General features: G+C 32.9%; 1 protein-coding gene across 1 annotated transcript; it reads left to right on the forward strand.

Annotated features, from left to right (window-relative positions):
• The first annotated feature begins 9,181 nt into the window (after window positions 1-9,181).
• LOC149551874 (uncharacterized) lies at window positions 9,182-14,049 on the forward strand. Its single transcript, XM_089787373.1, has 2 exons — window positions 9,182-11,869; window positions 13,300-14,049. The coding sequence occupies exons 1-2, from the start codon at window positions 9,328-9,330 to the stop codon at window positions 13,740-13,742; spliced, it is 2,985 nt and encodes a 994-aa protein (XP_089643499.1). The 5' UTR covers window positions 9,182-9,327; the 3' UTR covers window positions 13,743-14,049.
• The last annotated feature ends 7,303 nt before the right edge of the window (window positions 14,050-21,352 follow it).

Raw genomic sequence — 21,352 nt, forward strand, 5'->3', positions numbered from 1 at the left:
GCTAGACATCATGTTAACTCAAGAAAGTACCATATCATTTGATTAATGAAGAGGATTTGAAGAAAATATGCAGAAGATAGAGTTGATATGTAAGGTATTCAATGGGTACTGGAATGAGTTGGACAATGATCATGTAATATTGGTTTGGTTTTTTTACAATCATGTATTGTTACAATAAGTTGAAGCTCACAAGCTTAATTGAGTCACAATATTAAAGAAGAGAGACTATATTGACTGAGTGACTACAGTGTTCCCTAATTGATTGCAAGGAGGATGAAGAACATAGTATTGTCCAAGAAATTTAGTGTTAATTGAGTTAAATTTTTCTTGACTAAATGTAATGTTTACTGAGTGATAGCTAGGTGGAAAAGTTTGAGAAAGAGGAATTTGGCGGCAACTTTTGATGGAAATTTGGAAAGTTTGAGAAGGCCTATTACGAGGATCAATTTTGTTTAGAAGATCAACAATGGAGAAAAATCAAGAACGACCTGACAAAGGAAATTTAAGAAGGATAAGGATGGACACAAATTTCTATGTAAAGTTATATTTTCTATGTGTCTAAATTCATTATATGAAGAAATTCAGTTATTAACCTAAGGTCGATGATTCTGATTAAGCAACAAAAGATGGAAGGATTTGGAAGCATTGGAAAATTTATTTAAGGATGAAAAAATGATAGTTTTAGACTACTCATTCAAAGTGTGTAATAAATTTAGTATGATGTCATTTGAGAGTTGATGAATTTGAAAGAGACATGACTAAATATTGAATAGAGAGAAAAGTTGTCGAAGGAGGAGAGCTAAGTGTTGAGCCAAGTAGAGAGTAAAGGAAAAGAATTTTTTGAGAGAGTAAAAGACAAAGATAGAGCAAGAAAAGAGATCTAATCAAGAAAAGGTAGTTGATATTCTTACAGATCACTTTACAATGTTTACAGTTTAATCATTGTAGTAGAAAATTTGGGAAGCACTAAGTGGGCCTAACAAGTACATGAAATCCTATATGGTAACATCAATTGGTGGTGTTTTTAAGTCATTTAAATCAAACCACTCTTTTTGGTCCTAGATGGGGAGTGATAAGGTCTAGATAATCTTTTGGCAAAATCCTCTAGCGAGGTCACTTTCACAAGTGTGTAAAACCTTTAACAAGGTAGTCTCCTAATACAGATCACTTTAGAAGAGTGAAGTTTTTGGGTTACCGGTCCTAGGTGGTTTTTTCCCTTAACTTTGTTTCCACACTAAATATTGGTGTCAAAATTATGTGAATGGTATTTTTGTTGCAAGTTGATTTACATGTTTTTATATAGTACAACTTGGTAATAACTATAAATTAAACTCACAGTCGATAATACAATGAACAATTTGATAAAAGTTTGAGAAGTAGTAGTTATTGTTAATTTTTATGTTTCTTTTATGGTGACAAAATGATGAATGGACTATGAGATAACTAGACATAGCTTATTCACCCCCAAAACTTATCTAATAATTTGGTATCAAAGAACTCGGGACTTGAAGGAAGAAGTTTAAAAGACCTTAAGAAAAAGATCAAGATGCATAAGAGAGAGCTACCAAAGCTAAACAAGGAGAAATTTTCCTCATGTAAAGATAGAATGAAGCTACATCTTTTAGGTATTGAAGAAGATGTCACACATTTGTTGAAAAATGAATATGTTACACCTGCTAGTGCTTTGATTGTGGATCAAATGGATGAAAAGAGAAATTACAAAAGTATGATGATTGATATTGCATCTTCTCTCATTGATGGTGAATTTGATCATGTTAGAACTATACCACTACAAAGAGAATGTTGGATAAATTGAATCTTGTCTATGGAGGAGATGACAATGTAAGAAGAGTTAAAGATGAAAGCTTGAAAGGTAAGTATGATCATATGATAATGAAACAAGGTGAAAATGTTGCATGGTATGTGAAATGAATAAAAGATTTTGTGAGTGCAATAGGAGATGCTATAGGAAAAATCTTGGAGTCTAAAATTGCAAATAAAATCTTGAGAACTCTTTTTCCTATTTATGCTATCAAAGTTTTTGCTATTCAAGAAGTAAGAGCTATGCATGGTAATGATCTGACACTTGATGGTCTAGTTGGTTGGTTGACTGCATTTGAGTTGAGAAATTATGATAAAAATATGGTTATAATTGGAAATTATTTTTAGTCTTCACTAACCATCAACAATTCAAAGAAATAAAAGAAAGTTAGAGAAGAAACTTATTCTAAAACTGAAGATGATCTAGATGAGATTGAAGCATTGCTTGCAAGAAGTTTATCAAGAGGTAGGGTAAAACAAAAAGGTAAACTGCCCTTGATCTATTTCAAACATAATGAGGTTGGTCACTTTGCTACTAAATGTCCTAATTGAGGCAAGTCTGATAGAAATGATAAGAAAGATTACAAAGACAAAGGCAAGAAGTCATGCTACATTTTTGAAGAAGAGCATATTGAGAAAAGTTCTAATGATGAAAAGGAAGTAGCTAAAATAGTCTATGTTGCAATCAAGGAAGAGCCAACTGACTGTGAAAAGCATGAGAATGAAACTGCCCTTATTTAACATGTTACAAAGAATGATTCATGGATTATTGATAGTTGTTGTTCACATCATATGACTCATGATCTAAGTAAGTTTGAAGACTTCAAAGAAATTGATGATGGTGGAATTGTTAAGTTTGGTAGTGATGTTCCATACTTAGTGAATGGTAAGAATCACTAATGCTAAATGATAAGATTAGATGTGATGATGCATATTAGATTCAAGAACTCAAATATAATCTGTTGAGTGTTTAGTTGAATAACTCAGGTCACAAGTTTGAATTTGAGAAAAGAAATATCTAAATATTTGATTATGAAAATAATCTAATTGGAATAGGAGTACAAACCAAAGGTAATTTATTCTACCTCAATTCTTTAGTTGATACATGCTTGTTTTCTAGAATTAAGGATCTCTGGTTACGGCATAAAAAGGATGTGTCATGTAAACTTTGAAAATATGGTGAAAATTGGTAGAAAGAAAAGAGTAAGAGGCTTATTGAATCTGCAAAACCTGGTAATGCTATGTGCAAAGAATGTCATCTCGGTAAGTTGACAAAGTCTAGATTTTCTAACAAGTCACACAATTCCAATGATATTTTGGAATTAGTGTATACTAAATTAATGTGGTCCAATTGGAGTTGATAGCTATTAATGTGATAGATACTTTACATTATTTATGATGATTATTCAAGGATGATGAGTGTAATATTCATGAAAATGAAATCACATACTTTTGATATATTTAAATTGTACAAAGAAAGAGTTAAAAAGAAATTTGGAAACCTTTGAAATGTTTAAGATCTAATAGAGATGGTGAACTTATGTCTACTCAATTTACTAACTTTTGTGTTGAGAATGGTATCAAAAGACAATTATTTGCACCAAGGATGCCATAATAGAATGGTATTACTGAAAGGAGAAATGGATATATTAATATGGATTGTGCAAGAACACTGATGGTTGAAAAGGAGTTCTTTTAGATATTCTAGAGAGAAGCAATCAGTACTATTGTTTACACACTCAACCGAGTTCAATTGAAGAACAAAACAAACAAGATACCTTGTGAGCTATGGTATGGTCATAAACCAAATGTAGTTATTTCAAAATATTTGGAAGCGGATGTTATATTCACAAGGATGCTAGGAATGGTATATTAATAGGTATAATCATCTAAGAGAAAGGCTTACAAATGTTTGAACAAGGCTACTAATTAGATGATTGAAAGTGCAAATGTGAGATTTGATGAGTTTCTCAAGAAGAATGATTTGGAAAGCAAGAAGGAACCTAAAAATTATAAAATTTTTGTCTATGATAATGCACCAGATAATCTACTTGAGTTACACCATATGCCTACTGAGTCATAGATAGTAGCACCCAAGTTGTAGACAATTATACCTGAACATCAAATAGCTGCACCCGAGCATCAGATAGTGGTTATTGAGTTTGAAAAAGTTATACCTGAGCATCAGGCAATACAACCCAAATAGGAAGCCAAACGCCCACCAAGGGAAGGAAATGTTGAGAATCAGAGAACTGAACGTGTATCAGCCAAATATGTGAGAAAGAACAATTCACCTAAACGAATAATTGGAGATAGAAGTGTTGGAGACGAACAAGAAGCAAAACAAGAGGAGGTACATGTTTACTAGCTAATTTTGATCCTAGACCAATTAAAGCTACATTGAATGATGAATTTGGATAAATGCTATGAATGGGAAGATTGATCAAATTGAGAAGAATAACACATAGATACTTGTACCGAGACCCATTGATAAGAATGTGATTTGAACCAAGTGGATTTTTAGAATCAAGTTGAATGAGAATGGAGAAGCTATAAGAAACAAGGCTAGATTGGTCTGCAAAGGTTATGCCCATGAAGAAGGAATTGACTATGGTGAGACTTTTGCACCTATTGTGAGATTGGAAGGAGTAAGAACTCTATTGTCTTATGCTACATACAAGAAATTTAACATATATGAAATGAATGTTATATCTGCAATTTTGAATGGAATACTTGAAGAGGAAGTCTACATTGAACAACTAGAAGGATTTGTTGAACCTGGAAAGAAGGACATGGTTTGTAAGTTGAACAAAGCACTGCATGGACTAAAATAAGCCCTAAGAGCATGGTATAAAATGTTACTCTTATTTGATTAAGATCAAATTTTCTAGAACAAGTGAAAATAGTGATTTATATTTAAAGAATGAATCACACGACAAGTTAATTATTGAAATATTTGTTGATGACACAATATTTGGAGGAAATGATATGTTGAGTAAGTCATTTGCTAATCAAATGAGTACTAAATTTGAAATGCCAATGTTTGGAGAGATAGAAATTATCATTGTCTTACAAGTTTGTTAAATTCTTAAAGACGTCTATATTACTTAATCCAAGTATGTGAAAGAAATCTTAAAAATATTTGGGATGGAGGAGTATAAACTAGTCGATACACCTATGGTGACTGGAGTGAAATTGTCAAAGGAAGACACTACTGTGAGGTTGATCAAACACAATTTACAAATCTATGATTGAAAAGATACAATATGTTGTACATAGTAAACCATATATTACCCTAGTTGTTGGAATTGTTGCAAGGTTTTCATCTAATCCAAGGGAAACACATTTGACTATTGTAAAAAGGATATTTATATATCTTAAATGAATTGAAGATCATGACCTATGGTACAAACAAGAAAATGACTTTAATCTTAAAGTCTACACATTTGCTGATTGGGTTGGAAATGTTGATGGCAGAAAAAGCACAAGTGGAGGAGCATTCTTTTTAGGAGAAAAGTTGATCACATGGATATGCAAGAAGAAGTAACTAAACCTCTCACTATTTACTCTGATAACAATTGTTGTAAATATATCAAAAAAATTGGTGATGCATGCAAAGAAAAAGCACATATCTATCTAGTATCATTACTTGAGGGAGCAAGTATAAGAAAAGCAAGCAAGGCTTGAGTATGTAAAGCCTAAGGAGAAAATTACTATTATATTTACCAAGACATTCCTAAGGATGCTTTTGAGTATCTAGGAGGTAAACTGGGGGTCCTGCCCCTATCTAAAATTCACTAGGTGAAGTTGCATGCTGCATTAATTCATGATTGAATGGAAATATCTTAAGGAGTTCATGCAGAAGTGTTCACACTTTATGAGAATTTTTGAAGTTGTGAAGTTAACTGTGATGAATCTGATACAATCTATACATACAAGGTACAACAATGATTACAAGGTTTTATAAGTTTCAAATTTTTGATTTATAATGACTTAGAAAGGGGAGACAACTAAGAAGATGTACAAAGAGGGAGAATATACCCAAAAGGGGAAGATAACCAATGAAGAGTAACAAAGGAAAGAATATTTTAAAAGGGTGAGAATATATTGAATAAAGAGAATAATCAAATGAAGAAGACAAAAGATTGAATTTGAACTTGAGATCATAATCATAGGGGGAGTAATGTTGAAGTTTTGTTGCTGCTAAAGATGCAATTTTCGAAGTATTTTTCTAATATGTCCATTAAAAATAAACAATACAATTGAGTTGAAACAACCCTAAAGGAAAACCTCATTACATACAAGACTAATATTATATGAAGAAGTTTAGAAATAGAAAAAGTATTGTTACATGGAATAAACTAAGATGATATCTTATCCATAACCAATCTTATTGTACTAGAAATAAAATAGATAACCGAAAAAAGTAACAATATTAAAGAACAAAGCTCCTACAAATATACAATCACCTAAATCAAAGAAAATTAATAAGAAAAATGATTTCTTCCATTTAACATGCTTAAACTCAATTCCAATAAGAAATACCTTAACATACAAATCTATTTTTTTTAACTTAGCTTGAAAATTTTTACATCCAAAATATAAGTTCGAGATTATAATTAATCATTATAAAAAAACAAAAAAAAAATACTAAATTCATGCATAAATATTATAAATAACATAAATATCTATAAAGTGTGCATTTGTATATTGAAACAAGCAATAAGAGCAAATACATGCTTTTCACCAGGCTAAGTTTTTCTAGTTTTTTATATTATCCAATAGTATACTCTCGTTGTATTCACGCTAGATTTGAATATTATATCAGACACATCATTTATTTAAATAATGGAAAAGCAGGAAACAATAGTGTGAAATTCTACAGGAAGTATTTAATCTTTAAATAAAGAATTCGCATGACCCTCCAAGCAAAATTCTCGTTTATGGGATAAACCGAGTAAACTAAATCATAATTGAGTTAAATGAGATACACGCATGCAAAATCCAATCTCCAAAAGAGGAATATCTTCCATAAATTAATGACATTAAAAATATAATCTTTCCCCACACAAAAACAAAAATAAAGTGGGTTGATTAGGAACCATATTCCCGGGGTCCTCAATTTTAACGTACAGATGGCCAGGGCTTCAGGAAATAGATCTTCAACAAGCCTTCCGCCATTGATGGAAGTGCCCTTAAAAGTGAACCAGCTCAAGGATTTGATATATAGAATTCTCTCTTTATATGCTAGGTCTTTTACAGAAAGAGTCTAAAATTTTGAAACTTGCAGATTAAGGTGTATATATATATTGTAATTGAAATCATAGTATATATATATATATATATTAAGATTTAAGAGAAATCAGCTTTTCAAAATCTATAACAGTGCTCTTTATTATTGGAATAACAGTAGGATATATATTAATCTTATCAAGTTTTTGTTATTTATAATATTATATCTAACTATTAGAATAGTAGTAGGACATGTCTTGATGATATGAGGTTTTTACAAATTTATTAATAAGGACATTAAAATATGTATTAATGAAATTAGATTTCTACAATTTATAATGTTGTTGATATTGCAGTAGAATTTATGTTAGTAATGTCGATTTTTCATAATCTATATTAATGTTGTTTGGTGCTATTGAAATAGTGGTAGAATATGTATTAGTGATATGAGGGTTCCACAATCTATACTGTAGTTTGTAATAGTAGTAAAATATGTCTTAATGATATTGGGTTTCCACAATCTTTAATGTTGTTCTTTGTTACTAAAATAGTAGTAAATTGTATCTTAATGATATCCCATTTCCTCAACCCATAATGTTATTCGTTGTTGCTAAAATGATAATTATATATATCTCAATCATATCGAATTTTGGCAAATCATAATATTATTAAGTTCTAGTGAAATAGTTGTTTTCTATTGTATCATGAACTATCACAATGTGTTTAGCATAATATGTGTTTTTTGCATAAAAGCACAAATAAATATTTCTTAAATATTTAAGATACAAACCTTTTATATTAGAAATCAGTTAGATATCTCTAGTATACCAAGGTCATAGGGAGATGGGAGACGTCGTTTTTTCTAAAATAGGAGATGGGGGTACCTGATCTCATTACTATATCTCATAGTCATACTTGTGTTCCGAATATTGCATATGAAATTCTAAATTCTAAATTTGTAAGTTTGATGCTAAATTGCCAATATGCAAACAAAAATGAACAACCTTAGTATAAACAAAAACTAGAATCTATTTAGTACTTGTATGTTGATAGTACTATCATCTACTCCACAAGGTTGTGATCATCCATCTCAAGGTCTTCAGCTATCATGCTATCTAAAATACATAATAAATTTAATATTATATTTTACATTTATTTTTTATCACAAGACTTCGGGGAGACTTCACTTTTTGGATTAACATACTTGGGAGGCTTGATCATGAAGTCTCCAACCTTTTCTTAGGTCTCCAAGATGTGAAAAGTCTCTGAAAGTCTCCATCTCCTAGACGTGTCTTTTAAAAACGAGACGGGTCTCCCCATAACCATGCAATATACTTTACATACACACATCTTATATTAAAATGTTAGAATTCAAAGTGAATTACCCTTAAACACAAAAACTAAATCCTTCAATCCCTAGTGTTTGCATGTATGTCAAATTTTTACATATATGTTTACTAGAATATAAGTGTTTGGTATTTCAAACATGTACAAATGCCTCTTACATAAAAAGCATTCAAGCATGAATGTTTTGTATTTAAACAGAACATTTAAGATACGAATGTTTTGTATTTGAAATGCACTTAGATATCTCTTACAGATTTGTAATTGAAAATGACTTCATGTGTTATAAATATGGCCTATATTACCCCCAGTAGAAAAAATTAAATGTCTCCTACATATTCATAATTGGAAATGACACCAAATTCTATGAACTGTCTATAAATCCAAAACCAAAACAAATCATCAGCATTTAGACCGTAACAAAACCTTTTCTTTATCTCTGGATGTGTTTTTGTTTGCCTTTTCGAGAGATAGAGACAGATAAAAATAGTCTGGAAGGGCGGAGGAGAAAAGTGGAAGCGATATTTATAGTGTAGTCCCAATCGACGTTGGGGGAAGAATGTGGGATATTTGGCGAAAGCATGAGCATAACAGGAAAAGTGCATGCATGTTGAGAAATTATGTTCTCTCATTCCAACTTTTAATGGAGATGCTCGGACTGTACAGTGCCAAGTGTTGGCAGGAATTTTATCTCATAGCTTTTCTCGTCAGTGCTTTTATTCAATGAGCATCAATTTCACATCACCCGTTTTCCTTATATGCTTCTTCCCACCATAGCCACGCCATCATTAGAGAAATTTACACCAGAGACGTCTGCAATCACAAGCATAGTTTGTTTGCACCGGAGCCAACATGGGTTTCTGTTGCAGCTTTGTATAAGAACATAGAGAGAGATAAGGGCATTTGAGTTTATTGCAGAGCGAGTGGAGAATGGAAATGAGGAAGAGCAAGAAGGGCCTTTTTGTGGTTGTTCTGTTGGCAATTTGGTTGAATTGTTTGTTGAATGCGGAGGAAGAGGAGCTGAGATTACTGCTGGGAATCAAAGAGTCCGTGCAAGATCCATGGAATTATCTGAGAAGTTGGGATGCTTCTTCTTCTCATGGTTCTCCGTGTTCTTGGAGAGGAATTGTTTGCAATAGGGAAGGATTTGTGGTTCGAATTGATCTTCAGGGGAGTCGTCTGAGAGGCCAAATTCCTTCTGGATTTTGTGGTCTTAAGAGCCTTCAAAGCCTTCAATTGGATAGAAATGCATTTCAGGGAAATTTTCCGGTAGAGTTTCTGAATTGCAGTAAACTGGAGATTCTTTCTCTGTCTTTCAATCAATTGAGCGGGGCTTTGCCGGATTTGAGTCCCCTGAAATCCTTGAAGAAGCTGGACTTGTCCTCCAATGATTTTTCCGGCGATTTTCCGGTCTCTGTGTGCCATTTGACGAACCTGGTGTATTTGGCTGCCGGCGCCAATCCATTCAATCCGAGGAGAATACCAGAGGAGCTCATGATGCTGAAGAATCTCAACTGGCTTTACCTCCCCACATGTAATTTCATCGGCAAAATCCCGCCTTGGCTTGGAAATTTGACGGAATTGGGCAATCTGGAGCTCTCGGATAACCACTTGACGGGAAGCATTCCCAAGGAGCTGAGCCGCCTGAAGAAGCTTTACCAGCTGGAGCTCTACCGAAACAATCTCACCGGCGAAATTCCAGCGGAGTTGGGCAATCTTTCGATGCTCAGAGACTTCGACGCCTCCCGGAACAGTCTAAGCGGCAGTATTCCGGTGGAATTCGGGAACCTGAAGAGCCTGGTGTTCATTCAATTGTATCAGAACAATCTGTCCGGTCCGATTCCTGAGGGGTTTGGAGAGCTGAAGCATTTGTTTGCTATTTCAATGTACCAGAATTCCCTCACTGGATCCTTGCCTGCAAAGCTCGGTTCGCTTTCCAATTTCAACATGATGGATGTTTCGCAGAATAGGCTCAGCGGCCCGCTTCCGCCGGATTTGTGCAAAGGGGGCAATTTGCAGTACTTACTGGTTCTGGACAATGAATTTTCCGGTGAGATTCCCGAGTCTTATCAGTACTGCAAGAGCGTGCTGCGTTTTCGCGTCAGCAAGAACAAGCTGAGCGGGAGGATTCCGGGAGGCATTTGGGGATTGCCTCATGTTTCCATCATCGACCTCAGTCTCAATGATTTTGAAGGCCCAATTGGCACCGACATCGGAAATGCGAGGAATTTGTCCGAGTTGTATCTGCAGAGAAATCGGTTTCAGGGGTCCCTGCCGCCGGAAATCGGACATGCCATCAATCTGAACATAATCGACGCCAGCCGGAATCAGCTGACGGGTCTCATTCCGCCGGAGATTGGGAAGCTGAGGATGCTGAGCAACCTTCTGTTGCAAGAGAATCAGCTCTCGGGACACATTCCGGCTGAATTGGGGCGCTGTAAATCAATGTCTTGCATCAATCTTGCGAAGAACAGATTAACTGGGTTGATTCCGGGGTCTCTTGGATCCATTGAAGTGTTGAATTATCTCAATTTGTCCGACAACAGACTCTCAGGAGAGATCCCGAGCAGCCTTGCGTCTCTGAAGCTGAGCTCGGTTGATTTCTCGGCAAATTCATTAAAAGGGCCAGTTCCCCTGGGGCTCATCAATGAGGCCGGAAATATGAGTTTTGCATCAAATCCGGGCCTTTGTGGGCAGGGGCTGGAATATCTTCAGCCCTGTGATATCCGCCGAAGGAGCTTCATTGCGAGGTGGATTCCTGGATGGATCTTCGGAATCCTGTTCATGATTTCTGTACTTGTTTGCCTCATGATGCGAAGAAGAAATTTGCACAATCGAGACAACAAGGTGGACAGCAGGGCATTTTGGGACATCAAATCCTTTCACAAGCTGAGCTTTGACGAGCACGAAGTTTTGGAGTCCATGGACGAGGAGCATGTCATTGGCCATGGCGGCTCTGGCACCGTCTACAGAATCAAGCTCAGCAATGGAGAATTTGTGGCTGTGAAGAAGCTCTGGAGCTGCGAAAATGGTTTGATCACTGGGTTTCATGATCTGAGAGAGCGCCTAAAGGCCGAAGTGGAGACCTTGGGGACGATCCGGCACAAGAACATTGTGAAGCTCTATTGCTGCTTCACCAATGGCGATTCAAACATGCTTGTCTATGAGTACATGCCCAATGGTAATCTGTGGGAGGCTCTCCATGGGAGTCGAACTCTTGAAGGAGCCTTGATCAAGTGGCCTACTCGTTACAAGATAGCTCTTGGGATCGCCAATGGACTTTCCTATCTCCACCATGACTGCAGGCCACCCATCATTCATAGGGATGTTAAATCTACTAATATCTTGCTTGATTCAGATTACCAGGCCCGTGTTGCAGATTTTGGGTTTGCTAAAGTTATCCAAGCTTGTGCCAGAGGTGACCCCAATGTCACTGCTGCTATAACCGGTACACATGGATACATTGCTCCAGGTATTTATCCCTTGCTTTCTGTCTTATGTCTTAATCTCAGATTTCAGTTTGAATTCAAGACGACACCATCAATACATTGAAAATGTTGATGTCAAATTAGAGGGTGGAAGATTAATTGAAGAAGACATCTTGAGTGCAATGAAAAAGCTAAATGTCAAATTGTACAGTGTTTTATGTTCCAGATCTTCCAAACATGTCTGCTGTACAGTCCATAGATTAGAAACAATTATGCTGTTTTTTCTGGGATTGATAGAAGTTTCCTATATCATTGCCTACAATTTCCAACCATGTTTCCAAAATTCTAAGAGTTTTTCTTTGAAAGTTATAACCTTAGTCAACGAACACCGTTTAGATGCTGTATATTGTCAGCTTCACTGTAGTTAACTAAGCACTTAGGAGAGTAGGTTTTGTGAGATGTCACATTCACAAGTAAATGGTAATAACGCAACAGATTGTTTGATTTCCATTAAAAGCCAGCGTTGTTAAGGGTTTTCAATATGTAATCTAAAATATACGAGACAGTTAATAGGTCTTGATTACGTATGAGACAGTAAACTTGGTCATGATTTATCCATACTAATACTCTTTAGCTGATACTATTTGTTTTATGTAGAGTCAGTTAATAGGTCTTGATTATGTATTAGACAGTTCAATAACTCATGGTTTTCAATACTCAAAACCGCTGTAGATTTTATACTAATATCTCTTCAGTTGATACTATTCTTTTTTGTATGAGACTCTTTGATCTTAATTTTCAGTATTCAAAACCAGTGCGCTTACTTCATTCTTGAAGTTTAAGACTACCTACATTTTTTTTTCTCATGGTGTGTCTCTCTAATCTAATTCAGCGATGACTAGCAGCCAAGAGATTTGAACCCTAGATTATGAACTCGTCTAACCTTGCAGACTGAGACTACCCACATTTTGATATTTGAAATTGAAAATTATTAACCTGTGTTAAATTTAACGTAGAAATTGTAGATGAAAGATTTTAAACCGGCTATAAATTCATTTTCATATCCAATACTGGACAGTTCAAATAAGTCGTCTTTGTTATTCAGTACTCAAAACCAGTGTGCTCATCCATTGTTGAACTTTTAATCTGCCCAAATTTTGAGATCTGCCAATTGACGGATATAGAATTCTTAAAGGTGCTAAATCTTGCATATTGAAAGTTCTGTGACAATTTCTGTGCTAGAAATCCCTCAACATTTTCAGCATTAAGGATTTACTGATCTCGCGGTGTTGACACAGTAGAAATAGGAAAAGACGAGAGAAAAAGATCAAGTTTGTATTGCTCTAACCCTAACCCTAAAAAATCAAGGTGGCAGACTTCAACAATATTTCAAACAAAAAGAGTTGGATAGCTTTGTTGAATCTTATGTATTTTCTTCAATTGGGGTTTTGATGGCTTTGTGGGTGTGTTGCAGAGTACGCATACTCTGCAAAAGTGACAGTGAAGAGCGACATATACAGCTTCGGGGTGGTGCTGTTGGAGTTGATAACAGGGAAAAATCCATTGGAGGACGAATTTGGAGAGAACAAGAACTTAGTGTCATGGGTTGTGCGGAAGATCGAGAGCAAGGGAGGAGCTTTTGCTGTGCTGGATTCGAGAATCTGCAATTCCTACAAAGATGAGATGATACAAACCCTAAAGGTTGCTGTTTTATGCGTCGGTTCAGTGCCCCAGAAGAGGCCATCAATGAGAGATGTGGTGCAGATGCTCTTAAACGCAAATCCTTGTGTATACAACACCTCAAAGGATCAGGACCCCAAAAAGCTACTAAAAGAGGCATCTTTAATGGCGGACAATATTCCTTCTTCACCAGATTGCAAAGATGGCTGTGATTGCAAACCTCAGTATAAAGTATAAATGAGGTACAAGATCGAATCATATAAAAATGGGTCCATTTGATTTAGATCATCTCGAATCCAACCGGTGGCCTTTATTCTCCTTGTTTTCTACTGATCACCTTTGCTGCAAAGCATACGTACGAAAGATTCATGACAGAAATTCCACTTATATAACCCCAAAAAATAAAAATAAAAGTTGTACATAACCCAAAAAAAACATTTCCCTTCTTGCCTCTAACGGATTAGGGTTTTTTTTTTCTTGCCTTTGTAATTTGTAAGAGTTCAATGCTACTCGTATGTAAATACAGGAGGCAATTTTCATGGTATTTCTGTGTCTGTATTTCATGGAGTTTCAATTCTAACTTGTACCACGTAAAGTATATCAACTTTATTAAAGCCTATTATACATGACATACATTTAGAAAGAATATTTTTAAAGGTTATTTTTTAATGGAATCCAAGTCGAACGTCCACTGAAAATAAAATAATATGCAGGTGCTTCTCTACAAGATTCTCATTAACTATGAATGCAATGGAATTGGCTTCCATGGTGAAAAAAATCATTGCCTTTGAATGAAACAGTGTATGCAATAACATCTTCAATCGACAGAATATTATAAAGTTCAAAAGATGAGCAGGCCATTCACTTACACTACAGATAGTGGAGATATAAATTAAAAACTAAGATAAAGGTGGCTTCACATAGATGCCATGCAATTATTAAGCAGTAAAGCATGGGAGTGTTGTTCTATCATCAAAATGGAAGGAATACATGCAAGGAAAGTTGTAAGATCTAATTTAGAATGGAATATGGTAGAATTGGTAATGATTTAAATGTTGAATTTGATTGGTGAAAGTAATGGGATGCGATTTCATTCTTGTTATATGAGGAATGAGAATATTGATAATGTTCACGGGCATGTAGTTGATAATGGTATGTTTCATAATTATTCATTTACTAATATTCAATTTGTTTAGAGGTGATATTGTATTGTTCTTGTCTTTAATTTTAACAAATTATTTCTTATTATATCTTTATTCAATTAGATTAGAATTCTTTGTGTGAATGATTCAAATCGTATTCTATGATCTATCATCAATATACTAGAGAAATGTTGATAAAAAAATAGTAACACAACTAAATACAAAAATAACAGTTCAAAGAATGTTGTAGTTTATTGGTGAAAGTAATGTGGATTCTTTCAAATGATTCTTTCAAATTAACTCAATTTTATTATTGTTATATGAAGAATATTTTTTTAAATTATGTTGATTGTTGTAGCTTTAATTGTTGAGTCTAATATTGAAGAGAAAATTGTATGATTTATTATTATCATTCATCACTATTTATTTCTTTTAGAGTTGTAACTAGACCATCTTTAAAACTACACTAACTTTATCAAGTTGGTTATCGTGACATTGCTATTAGGATTTTTAACTATGTATTGAGTTAAACTCATCGACCCATGTTTCATTAGTAGTGATTCACAGGAATCCATCTCTCATGAGAATAAATGGAGCAATTAACACTCATTGGATCTAGGTGATGCTCATAGAGGTGAAGCACTAGGAATTCCCAAGAGAACACACATCCTAGTACTACTCCAACTTGAGCACACTTAACTACGGAGTCTCCTCTATGGTTAAATACACTCTACTTGTAACCCCATTTGCAAAACCTTCACCATGTGTTGTGCCTTATGAACCATTCACTAGAAAGCCCCTTAAGCTCATAAATTGATAAGTAGGAGATATTTTCCACAACAAGTCAAATTGTGATATTGCTATCAAGATTTAACTATGTAGTTTTTGAGTCAAACTCATTGACCCATGTTTCATGAGTAGTGATTCACATGAATCCATCTCTCATGAGAATAAATAGAACACTTAGCACTCATTGAATTTAGGTGATTCGTATAGAGGTGAAGCATTGTGACTTTCCAAGAGGTCACCCATCCTAGTACTACTCCAACTTGAGTGTACTTAACTATGTAGCTCTTCTTGAACCCTATTTTTAAAACCTTCACCAAGTGTTATGCCTTATGAACCATTCATTAGAAAGAACCTTAAGCTCATCAATTGATGAGTTGGAGATATTTTCCGTAGCAAGTCAAATTGTGATATTACTATCAAGATTTAATTGTGTAGTTTTTGAGTCAAACTCATTGACCCATGTTTCATGACTAGTTATTCACTTGAATCCATCTCTAATGAGAATAAATTGAACACTTTGTACTCATTGGATCTAGGTGATGCTCACAGAGGTGATGCACTAGGAATTCTGAGGAGGTCACCCATCCTAGTACTACTCCAACTTGAGTGCACTTAACAATTTGACTTGTTATGAAAAATATCTCCAACTTATCAATTGATGAGCTTAAGGGTCTTTCTAATAAATCGTTCATAAGGCAGAACACTTGTTGAAGGTCTTGAAAATAGGGTTACAAGTAGAGTGGGTTTAACCATGGAGGAAACTCCATAGTTAAATGCAATCAAGATGGAGTAATACTGGGATGGATTGTGACCTCTTGGAAAGTTGTGATGCTTCACCTCTGTGAGCATCACCTAGATCCAATGAGTGCTAAGTGTTCCATTTATTCTCACGAAAGATGGATTCATGTGAATCACCTCTCATGAAACATGGGTCAATAAGTTTGACTAAAAAAACTACACAGTTAAATCTTGATAGCAATATCACAATTTGACTTGTTGTGGAAAATACCTCTTACTTATCAAGTTTATTGTTATTTCTCAATTTGACCCTATTATGATAATGTATATGCATTAACCTAAATAACAGTAATGCAATTGAATTAAAAAAATTTCTTTGGCTAAGAATATGATGTCTAACTCTACATTAGATTGAAGAGGTGAGAAAAGTATTCAAATTACATTTGAAATGACATTTTTCATTTATTGTATGGGACCTATGATTAAAAGGGTTTCCTCTCTAGAAAATGTATGAAGAATTTATTCATTTGTGAACTAAATTTCCTTTCCATTTATGATATGAGAATCATAACTAATTATTTTTTTTCCTCAAAAATGTGTGAAAATCAGATTTACCTAAATTAAATTTGTTGGTTAAGGAAAAAATGGGATTAATCTAATTAAGTACATTATTTTAGCAAACTAGTTAAACAACTATAATAAACTAACTAATGTCTTATTTGTAATTTCTAATCATAACAACTAGGTAATTTTTTTTTTTCTATATAACATTATCTCTTTAACTATTTAACTAATTATTACTTTTCTAAATAACATTATCTCTTTAACTATTTAACTATTATATAGTCCTTGAACATAATAAATAATAATTAGTCACATTTTTAATAAATAATGTTGTCTTTTAGTTATTGCTAGAAGAATGGAATAAGTATTTTTAAGTGACATTATGAATCCATCTCAAAATTATCATTCAGGGAACATGAGACCTCCACAATGGACTTATTGTTAAAATATTAAATAAGTGAAACCACTTTATATGTGTAAATTAAGTGTCATCCCTAATATTTAATGATTATATTATTTTTATTTCAAATATTAACTTGATTAATATAATATTAACTAACTGAAACTACTTTACATGTGTAAGTTAAAGTGGCATCCCTTTGGTTATTGGATTATGTGTGAAAAAACTTAAGTGTTAAAACATAATGGGTCAAACCATCAAGAATAAGAATATTAATAATGCAATATTAAATATGATCACAAAATGATAAAATATAAAATTTTACTATTACCACTATGTAAAAGAAGATGAAAGTGGGCATAGAATCTCAAAAAGATTGTCCTTAACCTTAGTCTTGTATATTGTTAACCTTTTTTAAGTTTTAATATAATACATGTAAAGGTTATTTTCTTTAGATAACTTATATATTTAAAAATATTTAAAATTGATAAATTTTAACTTTAAAATTGTAATAGTAAAATTTATATATTTATGTTATTTTTTATAATCTTTATTTTATAATAAAATAAAATATCTTTATATGAATAATAACACAATTTTTAAAGTTTCTTTAATATCATTAGTTATAAATTTGCACATATTTTGATATATTTTATTCATATTTGACCATTTTTTATTTGTTTGTTGTTCATTTTATTTATCTATATGCTTATGCGTAGATGCATGTCGACTATAATTTTTTTACATTTTTATATTTATGGTTGAATGATGGTTCTCTTCTATTCCATTAGAACTTTTGAATAGAAACTAGTGGATGTTTGTCAAAATTTGATCCAATTGTGGTCTAAGTTAGAGAAGATATGACACGGGGAGAGTGGTTGATCCTAGGAGTATTTTTTCATTGAGAGTTATTGGGGCAAAGAATTTGGATATAGGGTCTAGGTATTGATCATACTGAAAAAATTTATATAATGTTGTTCAAAGTAAATTAGAGTTATCTATCAGTTTTTGTTGGTTCTATTTTCTCTCCTCATCACTTGGAGATGTCTACAGATTAAGTGTTGACTCTTGTAGATACCCCTTTCATGCATCAATTCTTAATATAGGAAAATGGGACCTTTCTCAAGGAGTTGTAGACCTTTTAGTAACAATTATAAACCCTATGCTTCTACTATTGTTAGTTTTTTGACTATGTGTTAATATTGTAACAAACTTATACTTCATGCAGGTTAACAAGGAGGAGAAGAACCTGGGCAAAGCTACTAAGACCACCTGATCCATCTATGGGTTTCTGGTGGAGGATTGGCTAAAGACCATTCTGGACAAACTGGTTAAGGTGGAGGCGGATGAAGTGGACAAGGATGCTCCTAAGGGAAAGAAGGAAAAGAAAGAGAAGGAAGAGGACAGCTAGCCCTACTATTGGTGTTCTTTTTGGGTGTTTTTATGCACCTTACTTTGAACTTGGCACCCTGCAGGGGTTTAGTTTTTATGTTTATGTTTTTTAATAGTAGTGTTTTGTTTAGGAGTTATTGGTCTATTTTACAATCTGTTATGCATGTTAGATTAAAGACTGATAATACCGTTATTTATGCTATGGACATATTTTGCTTTTTGAAGTTTAAAGATGGCATAGGGTAGATAACTGGGAAGTTACCTCCGGTTAATTCTTTAGCCCTTTTGTTACTTGGAGTCAGTCCTCCGTCTTTATTGGTTGTTATCTAATACCTCAAAAATGTTGTAACAAACTATATTTTCCAAAAGAACAACTCAATCTTCTTCCTAAGTTTTAAGGAATTGACCAATGGCAATGTTTCTCTTTATATCATATAAAAGTAATATTCTAGACATATTTTTAAATATTGATGGTCTAGAGATATTGAATGAGTAATCATCTCATCTACTGCACATTTGTATATTTTTATGCTTTTTTTTTTCATTTAACATATCCATCTCCATAATTGTATTTAATTACTAACTAACAAAAAGAGTAGGTCACATGTAGATAAGAAAATAAATTTGCACTTCTCTCAGATTTTTAAATAAAATCTTATTTTTCTAATTTACACATGCATCCTCCAAGGCCTAAGATATATGATCATATGAACATAATATAAAATCAAAATTTAAGAAATATTAGGTTGATTGATGCACATCATGTTGTGTAAAACACATTCATATAAAATTTTATAATATCATAATAATAACTAATTATGTCAAATATATATAATCAAGAAAATTGAAATTATCTTTAAGATTCTAAATTAATCCATTCCTTTCATTTAGAACCTAGATTTTGTGATCATTTGAACATTAAAAAATAAATAAAAATATTAAAATGAATCAAATAAATATGTTTAAATAAGTTATCAAATTGTTTAGAATGCATTTCTATAAAACTATGTAATTTTTTTGATGGAACATATTGTATTTGGTTAATATTGATTAAAAATTAGTTCCACAAGCGAAAATATTGATTTTTTTCGTGGAACATATTCATATTCATTATTGTATCTTCTTAATAATTTTAAAAAGTAATAAAGAGAAAATTACATTTATATAAGTAGAAATTTTATACTTATTTTTGAAATTCTAAAAACAATTTGTTTGTTCAATTCAACCACACATAATATTTCAATACCAAAATATAGCAAGAGCAAGACCATATAAAGGTAATAAAATAAAAACTCATACATCTTTTGAGCATAATTAAATGTTTGATACCTACAAAGAAATTGATTTTTCAACCATGATTTCTTCTCATCTAAAAGAGATGATTCTCTTCCCAGAATTAAGCTGTCATTTTTTTGAAGAGTATTGTCTATCATCATGTCAAATTCCCTCCTCATGCTAAAGTATTGATCATCATCGTGTGTCATTTCATTCTAATGCTAGATTTTAGTCTATTAGACTCATGTTGTTCCCTCTGAATGTTGGAATATTGTTAATCATCTCATCATTCCTTACTGATACCATAATATTGTTAATCATCATGTTTTTTCCTTCTAAATTCCATTGGTATTTCCAAGGTGGGACTTAAACAACTTGCAACCCTAATTATTATACATGCACTCCTTCAACATGTTGTGGACTATATGAATTATTTCAATTTTGTTCAACCATTCGATTGGAATAAGAGAATCCTTTCATAGATACATTGCTTCCAACCATTGCATCAAAACTTGAATGATTTTCATAACCATCATGTGAAAATTACTATTGCAAACAATGATTATTAATCTCTATATTAAATGATTACTTATTTTCCATAAATTAATTAACAACTAATATTGAAAAATAAAACAACTAAAAATTCACCTAAAAAATATAGAAATAAATTTGCAACACAATGAACACAATATTTTTGGACACAATTCATAACTAATATTAAAAGATAACACAACTTCACCAAAAAATATAGGAAGAAATTTGCAACATGATGAAAACAATATTTTTGGATAAATTATCCAAAGAAAAACCCCTAAGGGAAAACCAGTTCTACATATAATGAATTATATTAAACTTCAAAAAATTAAGAGATACAAAATTCCTTGCCTCTTACTAGAAGAATTGTGACAATATTCAGAATTTTCCCATTGATATTCCAGTACCACTATATTCCCAATGCTATCACTATGTCCTTGCTAACACTGCAAGATTATTTGTTATCATTGCAAATGCTTCTCAAGATTGTTTTCTCCAAATGCCCCCTAACCCCCTTTTTTACTACTCCTATTAGAAAACTAACAACCGAAATTGATTCTCAATCGATGGTTGAAATTAAAATCAATGCAACAACCAATAACATAATTGGTTTCTAGTTGCTTTTGAAAGAGTTCATTTATATAACAAATAATTTCCCCTACTCTAACAATTGTATTAGTGAAACTATTATTTTCTAAATAATTACAAATGTACAAACAATTATCCAAGCTACACTAACTAACACATCATCCACACCACCCTTTTGTGTATAATATGTATTATACCATTAGATCCCAAGACAAATAAGGATAAAAAATATAATCCTAAAAAAAAATAGAAGTAAAGAAAATATGTGCTCAACCATAGAAATAGTCTCCACAAACTACATTGTACCCATTATCTCCATGTAATTCAGGGCCTAGCTATTGTTCTTTGTTCTATGTGTTTTCAAAACTTGATTCTTTAGAACTTGAATGAGAGATTTAGAGTACATATTGTATGGAGTCATCTTA

Source organism: Cupressus sempervirens, chromosome 6, assembly GCF_028749045.1.
Source record: "Cupressus sempervirens isolate cs-2001-9-10 chromosome 6, ASM2874904v1, whole genome shotgun sequence".
Classification (NCBI taxonomy): Eukaryota; Viridiplantae; Streptophyta; class Pinopsida; order Cupressales; family Cupressaceae; genus Cupressus; species Cupressus sempervirens.

What these genes read in the sequence shown, in the direction of transcription:
- LOC149551874 (XM_089787373.1), top strand. Translation starts at nt 9,328, where the DNA reads ATGGAAATGAGGAAGAGCAAGAAGGGCCTTTTTGTGGTTGTTCTGTTG. An exon ending in ACATGGATACATTGCTCCAG is followed by an intron (nt 11,870 to 13,299) that starts GTATTTATCCCT and finishes GGTGTGTTGCAG; the next exon opens with AGTACGCATACTCTGCAAAA.